The sequence below is a fragment of the Ceratotherium simum genome, chromosome 38 (genome assembly GCF_057802395.1).
Source record: "Ceratotherium simum simum isolate JZ-2026a chromosome 38, ASM5780239v1, whole genome shotgun sequence".
Classification (NCBI taxonomy): Eukaryota; Metazoa; Chordata; class Mammalia; order Perissodactyla; family Rhinocerotidae; genus Ceratotherium; species Ceratotherium simum.
This window is the reverse complement of record NC_141937.1, coordinates 21,537,675-21,554,547: the sequence shown is the minus strand read 5'-3', so window position 1 is coordinate 21,554,547 and position 16,873 is coordinate 21,537,675. Positions and strand designations below refer to the sequence as shown.

Here is a 16,873-nt window from a genome sequence, read left to right as displayed (position 1 = left end):
ACTTAGCAAAGAACTGAAGGGAGTGAGCAGTGCAGAGTCGTGGGAGAGTGTTTTGGTTTTCAGCAGAGGAAGCAACCAGTGCAAAGGCCCTGAGGCAAGAGTGTACAGGTCTGTTATGTTCAAGGAATAACACAGAGGCCACTGGAGCTAGACTGAGAGGAGACAGTGGGAGGAGAGGTCAGGTGGTAGTATAGAACCTAGTGTGGGCCACGATAAGAACTTTGCCTTTTACTTAACAACATCACAGTGGTTATAAACCACGATTAACTAGTCAAGAGCAAATACAATACCATTTTGCTTAGATGTACTGGCCTACTAATCTATTTTCTAATGTATCAGAATGGTGTCATTCTAATGTTCTGCTTAACGTCACGTACTGGGACATGGGACTTCTGAGTCCTAATTTAGGATCTTATGCCTTCCTCTAAAATTATTTAGTTCAAGGAAGGAAACTCTCCCCTTATTTTCAACATGACACCTGGCACGCTGTTTTCTCCCATCCTCAATCTCCTTCCAAGTTTACTCCACCAGGGAATGAAGGTCCCAGACTCTGCTGCTGAACTGGGCTCTAACATTGTACACTGTCTGAGTTATCTAATCCTGATGAATTAAGAAATATTCCCTCTTGGCAAATGAACTTTAACCTCAAACCTAAAGGAGTGCTTTTCACTGGAAGGGAAGCATTATAACATATTCTTTGAAAAAATAAGAAAACAAACATAATATAAGGAAGTTGTCTTTTCTGAAGGACACCAATCAATATACTTTAGAAAAAAGCTTGTTAGTGAGAGTTTTACCAAATGAATACACATATAATTTGAATTATTTTTTTCTAAGTGAAAACTAAAACCTACCCCATTGTTAAGTTTTCACAGATCAGGAAAAAACTAATGACTTGGGCGTAGAGGGCTGTGGGGAAATTTTCAAAATATCAATTCGATTTTTAGCCCTTGAGCAACTCATGAGAAATTTAAAAACTAATAATAGAGTTTTCTGGGGCTGTGACTTTATGAACTGTGAGACTGGCAGTTCTTACTCTGGTTCTGATCATACCTCCAAAATAAGACCCTGATCAGAGGTGCCAATATGGTCATGAATTAATTCATATGGCCTTCCTGGTGTGTGCCCATCATAAAGAAGAATGCCACGTTTATTACTGCAGTTCAGTGATGAGGGCTGGCACCACAGACACCTAATCCAGCTCTGCTGTTCACCACTTGTGCGCCTAGAACAAATAACTTATTCTCTATGAGCCAGGTCCCTTTCTGCAGATTAAAACACTTGGAGGATTACTGTGCAGATTAAATGAAATGGGTCTAGCACATAGTAAGTACTGTAATGGTGGTTATGCCTTTCGGCTACTTTGAAGAAACTATTTAGTTCTAGGAAGCAAACACTTCCTTTCTTCTTTCAGCCTCACTGAGATTAATTGAATATAACATTGCCTCACTGAGATTAATTGAATATAACATTGCGTGAGTTTAACGTGTACAATGTGATGATTTGATACATGTATATACTGTGAAATGATGACCACAATAAAGTTAGTTAACACATCCATCACCCCACATAGTTAACTTGTGTGTGATGGGAACATTTAAGATCTACTCTCTTAGCAACTTCCAAGTATATAATACAGTATTGTTAACTATAGTCACCATCCTCTATATTAGATCCCCAGAACATACTCATTTTATAACTGGAAGTTTGAACATCTGACCGTCATCTCTCCACCTCCCCCACAGACACCATCCCTGGCAACCACTATTCTATTCTCTGTTTTTATGAGTTTGACTTTTTTAGGTTCCACATATAAGTGAGATCATAGAGTATTTGTCTTTCTCTGTCCGACTTATCTCACTTAGCATGATGTCCTCAATGTCCATCCACGTTGCCATCTACAGATGGCAGGATTTCCTTCTTTTTTATGGCTGAATAATATTCCATTGTGTATATATACCACAACCTTATCCATCCATCCATCAGTGGACACTTAGGTTGTTTCCATATCTTGGCTATTTGAAAAATGCTGTAATGAACATGGAGTACAGATATCTCTTCAAGATAGTGATTTCATTTTCTTCCCCTCTTTTCAACACAACACCTGACACACTGTTATCGCCCATTCTTAATTTCTTTTCAATTTTACTAGACCAAGAAATGATGGTTCTAGACTCTGCTGCTGTCATCAGATCTGACTTTGTATATTGTCAGTTATCTAATCCTGATAAATTAGGAAATATTCCTTCTTGGCAAATAAGCTTTAACCTCAAACAAACCCACACTTCTTTATCTCCAAAAGCAACATTAGATGTCATAGCTTTTGCCAACTGCCTACAAATCACAAGCCAACAGTGGTCCCCTCTGACCCCGTCATTCGATAGCTGAGATGCTCACTCCGACTCACCTGGCCTGGTTGGGGTCACACTCGAGGCCTCCAGGGCCCTGTTGTGTAGCAGAGCTCCCACAACTCTGGTGAAGGTCGGTTCTTTTCTTGGAGTCATCTGAGCCCTACCCTACAGAGAGAGGGAGCAGTTCTGTCAGCTCAGGGAGCACACAGGAGGTGAAGCTGTTTCCACTCCATCAGCAGCAGCATGGAGTTATCTCTGGGCACCTGCTGCACCCCAGGGAAGAGGACACACACACCCTGCACCTTAGTTGGCCTGGTCCTGTCCCCGCTGGTGGCGCTCACAGCCATGGTCAGGGTTCTGGAGCTCTCATTCCATAATCAAGCCCTTGGGGGAGTGGTGATATGTTAATTCTGTGAAATTAGTTGCATGGAGACATAAGAAATCACTTAACGTCAATAAGGAGAGTTATGGAACATTTTGGTTTTTCATTACACTTGAAGATGATTTTGTTTTTAAATACATGAACAGAGAAGAAAAACAGACACTGGCAGGCAACAAATGTTTTACACATGGAATTCCAACATCCCCACACCACACACCTCTCCGCCGAGCGGCAGCAGCAGAGTAGCTACGATAATATAGAACAAAGACCAAAAGGCTCCCTGGGAGCTCGTTTTCACCTTGCCGCTGATGCCACTAACACTTCCATGGAAACTACAGGATAAAAAGAACCTGTTACTCCGAGGGAGAATTCTCACATGGGCAAGGCCGGCGACGGGATTACAGCTGGCAGCTCAGCCCCATCCACACACAGCAAGCTATTCTCAGGGGCCCACATCGGTCTCTTTCGGTTAAGGGTAGAGCACATGTGTAAAGTCGATTATGTTTAAAATAGAAACGCGTTTCAGCTGTGCTGTTAACAGCCCTTCGACGCTGAAACAGGCCCTCCCTTTCTGTTCCACTTCTGAAGGAGCTTCGCTGCCGGGCAGGGCCGCGTGGTGGAAAAGGCGCCAGGGCCACAGGCACTGCTGCTCAGATGCACTCCAGAGCGAGCGCACTCAGAGAGCAGGCAGTTTCCCTCTGTGTTCCCCATGACCACTTAGCTCTGGAAAACAAGGAGAGGCACGGGGCCAAGTCACTGGTTACACTCAGGACGGCCAGCTGGCCTTCTTCAGGAATAAAAAGCACTTCCGTTTGCTGCTTCCCGGTGCTCCCTCTGGCCCCACTAACGCCGAATGACTTCGTGAACTGGTTAGAAGAACCATTCGAAGAAATGTAACGTGCCCCTTACTGCTTTAGAAAGTATAGGCAGGGTTATACTTAGAAAACCTTTCCAAATCTAAGCTGAATACAAGCCCAAAGCTGTCATATCCCCCCCACAAATTGTGGTGCCTATCCCACCAACAGATACCAGAGAGGGGAAGAAGCAGGGTGTGGAAAGAGGAAGGCAGAGGAGCTCCTATGGGCAAGGCTCTTGACTTATAGTATTATCTATAATCCTCCCAACAACTCGGCAAGGCACAGATTAAAGTGAGTCTCAAAGAATTTAAGTAACTTGTCTAAGTTGATCTACAGATAACAAATTATCGAACTGAAAGTCAAACCCTGACTACTGATCGCAGAATCTGAGCTCTCTTTCTACACTGCACCACCTCTCATGCTATTTCAGGGGTAAAGACTGAATCTCTACAACTATCTTTCTCATAACCACCCTGCCTGCCCCACCAACACATCCGTCCCCTCCCTGCCGTGTTCCTTTATCTGGATGTATAGCAGTTTTATCTGCCCAGGCTCTGGAGCTAGAAGTCCTTCTTGTTAACCTGATCTTCTTTTACTCTGTGTCCAATCAGCTTCTCAGTCTCATCCATTACTTCTTAAATTCTCCCTCCTCACACATCCCATTAGTCCTCTTACTCAGGGCCCTCATTCCTTCCCTGTTGCTGTGGCTCCCAACTGGTCTCCCACCAATCCATCTTGAACACTAATTGGAAGGGCCATCTTTCTGAAATATCAATTCCACGTCACTCCAGACTACACTGTTCAACTAGTCTACACTGCCTACAGAATGACACTTGAGGCCAGTAATAGACAACTGGACAGAAAAGCGAATTAGGCAAGTCAGTCTGCAGAGAGAAGAGTACGCAGAAGCACAGCAGGAAGAAGAGGTGGGACGGAAGGACGGAAGGAGGACTTCCTAGGTTCCTGGGGACTTTCCAGTGCCTGCTTCCAGGTGCTTCCAGGCCCTCAGGTGGGCTGGCCTCAGGTTTTAGGGCATCTATCCTCTTAAGTCCCCTTTTCGCCCTCTTTGAACTAGCTCGAGTTAAAGCCCTTCCGGATCTGACATCCACCTTGCCTGTCCCAACCTGTCACTCTCCCACAAGCACTCTATGCTTTAGCCCCACGTGCTGGGCTCTTCAGGCCATGAGCTGGACATGTTATGCATAACGTTCTTCCAACTTCAACTCTAGGCTGGTGAACCCATTTGATATTTAAAGGAAAAATGTTTGACCCTCTCTTTGAAGCCTTCCAGGAATCACAGCGGCCTCTTCCTCCACAGTGCTCCTCTATAGGTCAGCTGTCACACCTGCATCCTGCATTGTTTCCAAGTCCTCCTCCTCCTCTGATTTACAGCTTCCTGATCAACCAGCACCTAGCACAGTGTCTGAGAGAGTAGATATTCAACAACTGTCTAATGTATTGGGAGATAGAGCTCGGAACCTGTAGGCTATGGGATACGCTACTGTTGGAGAGGGTCCCACCCTGCTTAGATACTAGAGATTGTGGAAATCCTTCTAAACCTGTTCCATACTCTTTAAGTATTCAGACCAATTTAATCTTTTTTTGGTGTCTGAGCCTTGTTTATGAAACTAATGATTTTTATGCTAAACTGTAAGTTATGTCCCTGGGACTTGTGATGTGTACGGAGCCCTTTGCTTGCTCCAGTTCTGTTTTTATAAATCTATTGCCTTCCTGGTCAAGTTGTCATTTTACTTATTTGCACCTATTTATAACAGTTGCTTCCATTTTTCCACTTTAACTTGCTGACTCTATGGTTTTAAATGAAAGGCTGCTCCACAGAGCAGACCTCATGACCTGTAGGACAGCTCTTCCTTGTGACAGCTTCTCCCACTCAGGCCAGCTTCACTTCAGGTTCACAATTCTTTTCTGAGTGGTTAAGGCTGATCACCACCAGTGGATAGATGGAGTTTTATTATAATACTATAGAAACACTACTTACATATTCATCCTAAGAAGTTTTATAGACATATTTTTTCCACAACACCCAAAGGTGCTGTTAGCTGGGAAGCACGCCTCAAAAGAAACCAAATCCCATGAGGATGAGTGACAGCGGTTGGCTATCTTGAGACTTACGTTTCTCAGGATGGGTACTTTAGGTTCCCCAGCAAATTCTTCCTGCTTGCCCCAGGCATGCAAGGACACAGAGTGAAGACCTGGGGAGAGGTATTTACCTGCGCTCTGGATGCCAATTTGGCTGCCATCTGGGCTGGATCAAAGACTCGGCGAGAAGACTGATCCTTGCAGAAATTAATATGTCGATTGGCTGCAGTTTCATTAAACCTCCTCATACAATATGGGCACTGGATATAATCTGAATGTAAAGATAACAACAAAAGGCAATTGACATTTCAAAAACAACTCTGGAATGGACTGTACAAAATGAAGTAAATAGGATGGGAACTCTGCTCCAACACGAAAGAACAAGGTCCCAAACTCTGGTCTGAGAAAGCCTATTCCAGAGGGGCAGGCAGGCAAGGGCTCAAATAAAGGATACAGCAGGGGAAAATTTACTACCTATGTACTTATTTCAATTAAGAGTGTGCCCTTAAAATGTTTACATGGTATGGTTTTTAGAAAACAGATTAATTATATTTAGGAACTTCTCAATTAAATGAATTATTTAGTTTATCCTTATGTGAAGAAAGTCGTCCTGGAACCACAGAATGTTAGTACTGATGATACTGAAGGGCATAGAAGATTCACAAGCCCCGGGTTGTGGTAGCGGGTGGGACAGAAGGCAGTATAGGAGTTACGGAGCTCCAGAGAGTGAGATGTTTCAGAATGTGGCTTTGGGGGAAGGGATTTGAAGCCAATGTCACCAGCAGAAAGATACACACTGCTTCTGCAGTGCTAGATTTTTTTCACTGAAGTCCTAAGTCAGGAGGCAAATCATATGTTCAGGAAGGAGGCAGCAAAAGGAAAAATGTGGGGGTTCCAACAAGAGAAAGAGGAAGAAGGAGGGGTGATAGGAAAGTGGCTCCAGAAACAGCCTTGGCTCCCAGTGTGAGAACGTCCCAGGCAGCGCTGTGGGCACGGGTCCACTGCAGCTCTGTGCAATGCCAGCTGTCTCACTGTGGCTCTCACTGGCCGTTACCAGACAGTGAGAGAAATGGAAAGTGAGGAAGATCCAAGGTCTTCTTAGAACATGGAAGATGCTCATAGCAAAGCCAGGTTGGAGCCTGACCGTCTAAAGCAAGCAGGGACTTGGGGTTTGTTTTTGCTTTATTTTGTTTTGATTTGTTTTAGGCATCTTCAAGGGATGACAAGCGGATAGGAGCCACATAAGAGAATAACATCCCCCCAGGAAGGAGCTGAGATAGCACCGACCTTACATGCTATATGGAAGTTTGGGTTACTGTATAGTCAAAATTCCTATATGTGTGGATGGATACTGAAGGCAGCTGTGTCTTCATAGTTAGTTCTTTGAAAGCATCTTTTTCAGCAGTTTGAGAAGTTTTCTACATGAACAAATCATTTCATAAAATGTAAGAACTGGAATATGTAAGAAATGTAAGAAACTGGAATGTCATAAGAGGTTAGCATTTAGCCTAACCTTTCATTTCACACTCTGGAAGGCAGTACTCAGTCATGAATTCCACACTTATTGGACACCTGTCATGTCCCAGGCACTGTTTTATACTTGAGGATACGATGTCTCTGCAATCAAGGACTAAGCATTCTAATACAAAATTCTCCCACGGTGGCAAATTCCTTGGACAAAATAAAATAGGACAGCATTGGGAAATGATGAAGGTTCTGCGCCTGTCTGACTGGTTTTGAGCCCGAGCTCTTCCCTTGCTACGTGTGTGAACCTGGGCAAGTTACTCAACCTCCCGAAGCTGCAATTTCCCCAGGACCCACATATCACCGATTTCATCGAGTTGCTGTGCAAGTTCATGAAGATAATCCATACCAGGGCTTGGCACAGAGAGCGGGGTGGAACATACTATTACTATAAGGAAACAGGCCCAGCAAGGTTGTGTTTCCAACTACCAAACAGGAGTGAAACTGTTGAAAAAAAGTAAAATAGAGAGTGCCATTATCATGCAGAACTCACTTAAAGGGTGGAGAAAACCACCTAGAACCTGACTCTTGGTTTGGTGGTGGTTTCTTCAGTTTTACCAGCAGAAAAGTCAAGGCTTGTATCAGAAATGCTGCTACCATCAACCCTGCTCAGATTGGGCAAAGACAATGATTATGGCAGTGACAGACTGCTTCCTTAATCCCACTCGTTCACTAACACCCTTCTGCATGTTTGGCAGCATACGCCACCATGGAGACAACAAAGCTGAAGTATATTTCCTTGCGGACAGAAATCTCAGAGACGACCGCAAGACTAGGCAAATAAGCAGACAATGACCACTGCCTGGGATAAGCTTTCAAAGGAGGAAGCACAGGGTCCTGTAGAGCCCACAGGAGGAACATGAAGCCCAGACTTAAACAGGTAGAGGAAAGGAACTGCAAATACTTTGAGAACGGAAAAAGTATTTTTCTACGACAATAATCTTAACCCAACACAACTGAGCTACATGTTCTTCCCTCATCTCAATCTGAGTCACCTCTTCCTCTATCAATAATGATGTCACAGAAATCACTCCATGCTATTTACTTCAATAGATAATGATTTTAAAAGTCTGACTACAAATGGACTCTTATAAGGACTATAGGGAATGTGGCCAGATCTCATAAAAAATAAATAGAGAAAGAAGCATCATTTTAAAATTGCAAGGCTTTTGTTGAGCGCCCACATCTATGCAGCCCTGTGAAATGGAGACCAAATGTCCCAGCCTCTCAGAAAATCCCAATTATAAATATTCTATATCACTGTCGCCATAAACTGTCACAACATCCTGGAAAGTTGAATGAGTGGCAGACTTACTTAATCAGTAAGAATTAGAATAAATATATGCATGTCACAAAAACTGAGTCATGAAATAGGAAATCTTGCTGAAAAAAAAAAAGGAAATTACTTGCAAACTCATGCATACTAGGCCATATTATATATAACTCCAGTTATGTCTGTGTAAATTTTCTGGTATTTAAGCCTGAGAATATATGGGCTAATATAAAATCTCTGCACAATCAAAATAATTGAATAGTAATGAAAATGTGCTATTGTAGGTAATCATTTTGCTTGGTGCATAAAATTATAATAAGGGCACAGGGAAGAATTTAATTATAAAACCATATTTTAGCACAAAAATGTAAAGGGCAAAAAAATAAACTGTACTTTTCATGAAGCCTTACAAAGGGACTTATTTATTTTAAACAATATTAAACAATAATATTAAATAATATTAAACAATAAACCCCACATTTTAAATCCAACAGGGAAATGAGAGAAATTCACAGAGCAGGACATGTGACAGGTTTCACTTATTCAACTAAGGTAGTTGATAGCCATCAACCCTGTAGCTTCTGCTATTTAGATGAAGTATTTATCATAAAAGATATTTTTGTTATATAAAGCTTGTTGCCAAAGTATTATGAAAATCACAGCCATAGATCTTTTTACTGAACATCTTAAGACAACACCTTATTTTAAGCTATATTTTCACTAGCACCCTGCAAAAGTGAAGCAATTATTAAGATTATTTTCTGGATAGAAGTTCAGGTGATTTATTTTTCAGATGATTTTATAGTATGATTACACTGTGGTTTTTGGTTTTGTTTTCTTACTTTTTAAAATGAACTTGGAGGAATAATTTATGTGGAATAAAACACACCTATTTTAAGTGTACAGTTCAATGAGTTTTGACAGACATATACATTTGTGTAGCCACTCCAGTTAAGATATAGAACAATTCCACCACCCCAAAAGTTCCCCCAGGCCCCTTTCCAGTCAATATGCCCCCAAACCCAGTCTCAAGCAACCAAAGATCTATTTTTGAAACTGTCACCAAAGGTAAGTTTCACCTGTTCTATAATTTCCTATAATGGAACATCCATGTTGCTGCATGTATCGTAGCACTTTCTTCTTACTGTTGAGTTGTATTCCATTTTGTAAATATTTCACAATTTTTTTATCCATTCACTTGTTGATGGATATTTTCAGTTGTTTCCAGGTTATACCATATAAATAAAGCTATGAACATTAATATGTCTTTTTTAAGGACACGTTTTTAGTTTTTTGTATAAATACCTAGGAGTGGAATTGCTGTATAGGTAAGAGTATGTTTAAGAAAATACCAGCGCACAGTGGCTGTACTATTTCACACTCCCATCAGCCATGAGGAGACTTCAGTTGTTCCACATTCTCACCATCAGTTGAATTGTCAGTCTTTAATTTTAGCCATTCCAGTGGGTATGTAGTGGTATCTTATTGTGGTTTTAATTTACACTTCCCTGATGAAAATGATGTTGAGTGTCTTTTCATGTGCTTGTTGGCCATTATTTTCTGACGTGTCTTTTCAAATACATGTCTTGCCTTTTTCTTATTGGGTTGTTTGTCTTCGTATTATTGAGTTGGAAGAGTTCTTTAAATATTCTTGCTATGAGGCCTTTGTTAGATATATGTATTCCGAATATTTTCTCTTAGCCTGTGGCTTGCCTTTGCATTCTCTTAATGATGTCTCTCAAAACTAAAATTTTTAATTTTGGTGAAGCCCAATTTATCAATTTCCTTTTTTAATAATTGTTAGTGCATTCTGTGTCCTGCTTAAGAAATCTTTGTTGACTCTTAGATCAAAGACTTTTGTTTTTTCTAAAAACCTTATAGTTGTAGCACTTATGTTAGGTCAGTGATCCATTTTGAATGAATTTTTCTATATGGTGTAAGGATCAAGGTTCATTTTTCCCATATTGATATCTAGTCATCCCATTATCATTTGTTAATAAGACTATCCTTTCCCATGTTGAATTACCTTTGTCAAAAATCAGTTGCCCACAGATGGGGAAAAGTCTTTACCTAGATTCTCTTTTCTGTTCAATTGATGCACCAGTACCAAACTGTCAAGATTACTGTGACATTACAGTAAATCTTGACATCAGGTAGTGTAACTCCTCTGATTTTATTCTTTTTTCAAAACTATCTTGGCTATTCCAGATTCTCTGAGTCCCAATATAATTTTAGAATCAGTTGGTCAATTCCTGCTTGGCAAAGAAAACTTGCGGGGATTTTTATTGGAATTACATTGAGTCCACAGATCATTTTGGGGAAAACTGATATCATAACACAATACCAAGTCTTCCAAACCATGAAAATGGTAAATCTTTCCATTTATTTTTGGTCCTCTTTAATTTCTCTAAGCAACGTTTTGTGGTTTGCATTTTACAAGTCTTACACATAGTTTGTTAAATATATACTTAAGTATGTGATGTTTTTTAAGTTATTATAAATGGCATTTTTAATTTCATTTTTCAATTGTTTATGCCTACCATATAGAAATAACAATTCACTTATGTATATTCACCTTATATCTTGAAAGCTTGTTACACTTTTAATTCCGGTAGCTTTTTTGTAGTTTCCTAAGATTTTCTACATTTACTCACTCATGATCATGCTGTCTGTGAATAAAGATAGTCTTACTTTTTTTTCTAAACTTTAAATGAGATATATATATTATATAAATATATAATTTTTTTCCTAGTTATACTGGTACTATCTCCAGTACAGTGTTGAACAGAAGTGGTCAGAAAGGAAAACTTGCTTCTTTCCCGGTCTCAGTGGGAAAGTGTTCAGCTTTTCACCATTAAGTGTGATGTTAGCTGTAGATTTTTCAAAGATGTCCTTTATTAAGGAAGTTCCCTTCTATTTCTACCTTTCTGAGTTTTCTTTTTTTTTTTAATAATTTTATTTATTTATTTTTCCCCCAAAGCCCCAGTAGATAGTTGTATGTCATAGCTGCACATCCCTCTAGTTGCTGTATGTGGGACGCAGCCTCAGCATGGCCAGAGAAGCGGTGCATCGGTGCGTGCCCGGGATCTGAACCCAGGCCGCCAGCAGTGGAGCGCGCGCACTTAACTGCTAAGCCACGGGGCTGGCCCCTGAGTTTTCTTTTTTAAACACGTATGGGTGTTGCATTTTGTCACAGGCTTCTCCTGTATATATTCAGATGATAATATGCTTTTAAAAATATTTTGTTAATATGATGGATTACATTTACTATTTTCTTCCTTCTACTTAATTTAGGTGAAATTTGTTCTTCTTTTTCTAACTTTTTAAAGAGGAAGTTTCAGGTAATTGACTTAAAACTTTCTTCTTTTCTAATATAAGCATTTAAAGCTACAAACTTCCCTCTAGGCACTGCTTTAGCTGAATCCCACAAATTTTGATATGTTTTCATTACCATTCATTTCAAAATATTTTCTAATTTCTCTTGTGACTTCTTAGATCCATGGGTTATTTAGAAAAAAGTTGTTAATTTCCAAATATTCAGGAATTTTCTAGATATATTTTCATCATTCATTTCTAATTTAATTCTATTATGGTCAGATAACATAGTCTGCATGATTTCAATCCTTTCAGATTTATTGAGACTCACTTTGTGGTCCTGCACATGGTCTATCTTGGGTGAATGTTCCTTGTGTACTTGAGAACAATAATATTCTGCTGTTGCTGTGTGTCACATTATAGCCATAGATGTCAATTAGGTCAAACCGGTTGATACTGTTGTTCAAGTTTTCTATATCGTCACTGATTTTCCTGCAGCTTATCTTACTAAGAGGACTGACGACGTCTCCAAATATAATTGTGAACTTGTCTACTTCTCCTTCCAGTTTTCTTGGGTTTTGTTTCATATTCTTTGAAGCTCTGTTACTAGGTACATAAACATTTAGGACTGACACATTTTGATGAATATAACGTGTTCATCATTATCTCTATTAATAAATACTTTAAGTTTACTTTGCCTGATATTAACATTTACCACTCCAGTTTTATGATTATTATTTGCACGTATACCTTTTCCCATGCTTTTAACACGCCAGTCTACAGCTGTCTTGACGTTACTGGTGGTTATTTCTCTTTCTACCTTTTTATCCGAGAGGAAAGGCATGAATCATAGGTGTGTGGCTCCATGAAGTGTTCACAAACCACAAACACTCCTGTAACCAGCCCAGATCAAGACACAGACTGTTCCCAGCAAGCCCCCTTATGTCTCCTCCCGGTCGTCCCCACTCCTCCAAGGAAAACCACTGCCTGACTTCTAACCTCGGAGACTCAAACCTGAAGTTTCTAAAAAATTGGGTTTCTGATATGTATAAGTCCTGAAATCTGCATTTCCGCCAACTTTGAGAAATTAGACCTGGTGACTCTGGGTATGCGTTCCTTGGAGGCAGCAGCCTGCTGAAGCAGGAGCAGCTGTCCCTTAGGGAGGGCGTGGTCTCTCTAGGCCCACCTGGCTCAGCTCCTCATTTTGTCACCTGCCTGGTCCGCTTGTTTGTGTCTTTATATTTAAAGTGTGTTTCTTGTGGAAAGCACGTAATTGGACCTTGCTTTATTACTCAGTTTGACAATCTCTCCCTTTTGTCTCAAGTGCTTAGGTCATTTGTATGCAATTGTCCATAGGGTTAGGTTTAAGTCTACCTTCTTGCTATTTGTCTTTATCTAATCTGTTCTTTGTTCGTTTTTTCCTCTTTTTCTGTCTTCTTTTGGACTGAACTTTTTTTTCCATTTTATCTCTACTCCATGTATTGTCTTATTAGCTATATGTCAATATTTTTATGTGTTTACTTTAGGGTTTATAATAGGCATCTTTACAGTATAATATTCTAACTTCACATAATACTATATCTATTCATATATGATGTAAGAACCTTTCAACAATATACATCCATTTTCCTCACTCAATCTTGTCCTATTGTTGCCATACATCTCACATCCACATGTTATAATCTCCATAATATGCTATTATTTATGCTTCAACTAGTCAATTATAACCCTCAGCTAACATTACACTCAATGGAAAACAAGACAAGGATGTCTGCTTTTGCCAATGCTATACAACAAAGTATTGGAAGTTCTAGCCAGAAGATTTAGACACAAAAAAGAAATAAAAGGCATACAAATTGGAGAGGAAAAAGTAAAATTAGCTCTGTTCACAAATGATGTAATCTTATATGTAGAAAACCCTAAAGAGTCCATACCAAAAAACAACTGTTAGAGCTAATGAACTAAACTCTACAAAGTTGCAAGATACAAAATCAACACACAAAAATAAGTTGTATTTCTATACAGTAACAATGAACAATCTAAAAAGAAAGTTAATTCCATTTACAATAACATCAAAAAGAATAAAATACTTAGGAATAAATTTAACCAAGGGGGTAAAAGACTTGTACACTGAAAACTACAAAACATTGCTGACAGAAATTAAAGAGGACATACATAACTGGAAAGACTTCCCATGATCATTGACTGGAAGACAGAATTATTAAGATGATAACAGTACCCAAAGCAATGGACAGATTCAATGCAATCCCTATCAAAACTCCAACGGCATTTTCAGACATAGAAAAAAACCCATCCTAAGAATTTATATGGAATCTCAAATGTCCCCAAATAGCCAAAACAATCTTGGAGGACTCACACTTCCTGATTTAAAAACTTACTACAAAGCTATAGTAATCAAAACAGTGTGGTAATAACATAAGGAGAGACATATAGACAAATGGAATAGAATAGACAGCCCAGAAATAAACCCTCACATATATGGTCAATTGGCTTTTGATAAGGGTGCTAAGAAAATTCAATAGAGAAAGGACAGTCTTTTCCACAAATGGTGCTGAGAAAACTAGATCTCCACATGTGAAACTAGATATCCAACTTCCAATGAAGTTAGGATCTTACCTGACACCACTTACAAAAATTAACTCAACCTGGAATGGAGTGATGTCAGCATCATGGCGGAGTGAGCTTCCCCCACTGAACTCTCCCCCTCTAAGACACAACAGAAAGGACATTCACATTCCAACAGAAGTTATTCACACAACACAAGGGACGTCTGAGGATCCCACACGGCTGTACATCCGAGGACTGAGGTGCTGGAATCCCTAAAGGGAAGGAGGTAAGAGGGGCTCCCTTTCCTGCCAAAGGACTGCGACCCTGAGTCTGAGACCATGTGCTCTCAGAGAGAGGGTGAAGGGGCAGCCCTCCGCAGGAAAACTGGCCCTCTTCAAGATCCCTCACAGCCCGTGGGGAATCCCCCTACAGAGGGAGCGGAACTGTTGCGACGGTACTTTCCACAAGATAGCCCTTCAGGAGAACAGAGAGCGACAAGGAAGCAAGAAACCTCTGGGATTAGGGAGGTGAAAGCAAGCGCCCCCACCCTTAGCTCAATGGCACTTCAGCTCGGCCCCAGCCCCAAGGCCAGTGGTGGCGGCACACCAGTACCCTGGCATCAGCGGCGGCAGCATGCCCATGCCCCAGCCCCAGAGGCAGCAACCCCCCAGTGCCCCAGCCCCACCAGTGGCAGCGGCACACCTGCACCCTGGCACCAGAGGCAGCAGCTCCCTGGAGCCTTGGCACTAGCAGTGGCAGCGTACCCATGTCCCAGCCCCAGAGCCAGCAGCCCCCTGGTGCCCGTGCCCAGGCCCCAGTGGCAGTGACCCCCCAGTGCCCCAGCCCCACCAGCAGCAGCGGCCTCGATCCAGCCACACTCCAGCTCCAGCTGCTTGGGCTCAGCCACACTGAAGCTCGGCCGTGCTCTAGCTCCAGCTTCCTCAGCCCACCCGCACCTGAGCCCCAGCTGCTTCAGCCTAGCCACACTCCAGTCCAAGCTGTTCCTACGCTCTAGCCCCAGCAGCCTCCACTCAGCTGCACTTCAGCTCAGCTGTGCTTCAGCTTGGCCATGGTCCAGCTCCAGCTTCTTCAGCCCACCTGCACCCAAGCCCCACCTGCTTTGGCCTAGCTGCACTCCAGTCCCAGCTGTTCTTGCGCTCCAGCCCCAGCAGCCTCCACTCAACCATGCTTCACACCAGCTGCACTTCAGTTCAGCCACAGGCTGACCAGAGTGCCCGTGGATTGAGGCAGGCACAGAATACACAACTCTTGACCCCCACCCAGCAGCAGCAAGAGGAAACTGCGACCAGGTATTTTCACTATGAGGAAAAATAAGCCAACACTGACAGGCACTATGCAAAAAATATATCAAATCTCTAGACCAAAAGGAAAATGCCAAGCACCCAGAAAGCAACCCTGAAAGCACAGAAATGTATAACCTTGATAACAGAGAATTTGAAATAGCTATCATAAAAAAGCTCAACGAAATACAAGAAAACACAGATAGACAATTCAATGAAATCAGGAATTTCCTTACAAAAGAGATTGAAACTATAAAGACAAACCAATCAGAAATCTTGGAGATGAAAAACACAATAGAGGAGATAAAGACAAATCTGGAAGCCTTAAGCATCACAGCTGGCAATACGGAGGAAAGAATTAGCAATATTGAGGACAGCAATGCAGAAATGCTCCAGATGGAAGAAAGAGAAGTAAGACTAAAAAGAAATGAAAAAACTCTCCAAGAAATATCTGACTCAATTAGGAAATCCAACATAAGGATTATAGGTATTCCAGAGGGATAAGCGAGGGAAAAAGGAGCAGAGAACTTGTTCAAAGAAATAATAGCTGAGAACTTCCCAAACCTGAGGAAGGAGCTGGAAATACCAGTGGAAAAAATCAATAGATCTCCTTAATACATCAACATGAAAAGACCGTCTCCAAGGCATATAGTAGTAAAGCTGGCAAAAGTCAACGACAAAGAAAAAATATTAAGGGTAGCTAGACAAAAAAAAAAAAAAAAAGAAAAGAACGTACAAAGGAATTCCTCTCAGGCTCTCAGCCGTTTTCTCGACAGAAACTTTACAGGCTAGGAGAGAGTGGAACGATATATTCAAAATTCTGAAAGACAGAAACTTTCAGCCAAGAATGCTCTATCCAGTGAAAATATCCTTCAGATATGATGGAGACATAATAACTATCCCTGACAAACAACAGCTAAGGGAGTTCATTGCCACAAGACCCCCACTACAAGAAGTGCGCAAGAAGGCCCTCATGCCTGAAAAAAAGAAGACAAAGGGGATACAAAGTTTTGAACAAGGGGGCAAATAGGTCGACAAAACCAGAAAAATTGCAGCTCTCTATCAGAATAAATTAGCAAACAGTTAATTATAAAACCAAAGATCAAGGGAAGGAAAACACCAAAAATAAATATAACCTCATCACTTAAACACAAACTCACAACACAAGATGGAATAAGATATGACAACAATAACTTAGAAGG

At 41.1% G+C, this 16,873-nt stretch overlaps 1 protein-coding gene across 1 annotated transcript in view; it reads right to left on the bottom strand.

Moving 5' to 3' along the window:
- Positions 1-16,873, bottom strand: part of ZC2HC1B (zinc finger C2HC-type containing 1B) — a 43,192-nt gene that overhangs the window by 3,732 nt on the left and 22,587 nt on the right. The window contains exons 5-6 of the mRNA XM_087424965.1: positions 5,822-5,961; positions 2,408-2,516 (exon numbers count right to left, since the gene is read on the bottom strand). Of these exons, the coding sequence (XP_087281091.1) occupies positions 2,408-2,516; positions 5,822-5,961 (249 nt within the window). The remainder of the gene's footprint in view (positions 1-2,407; positions 2,517-5,821; positions 5,962-16,873) is intronic.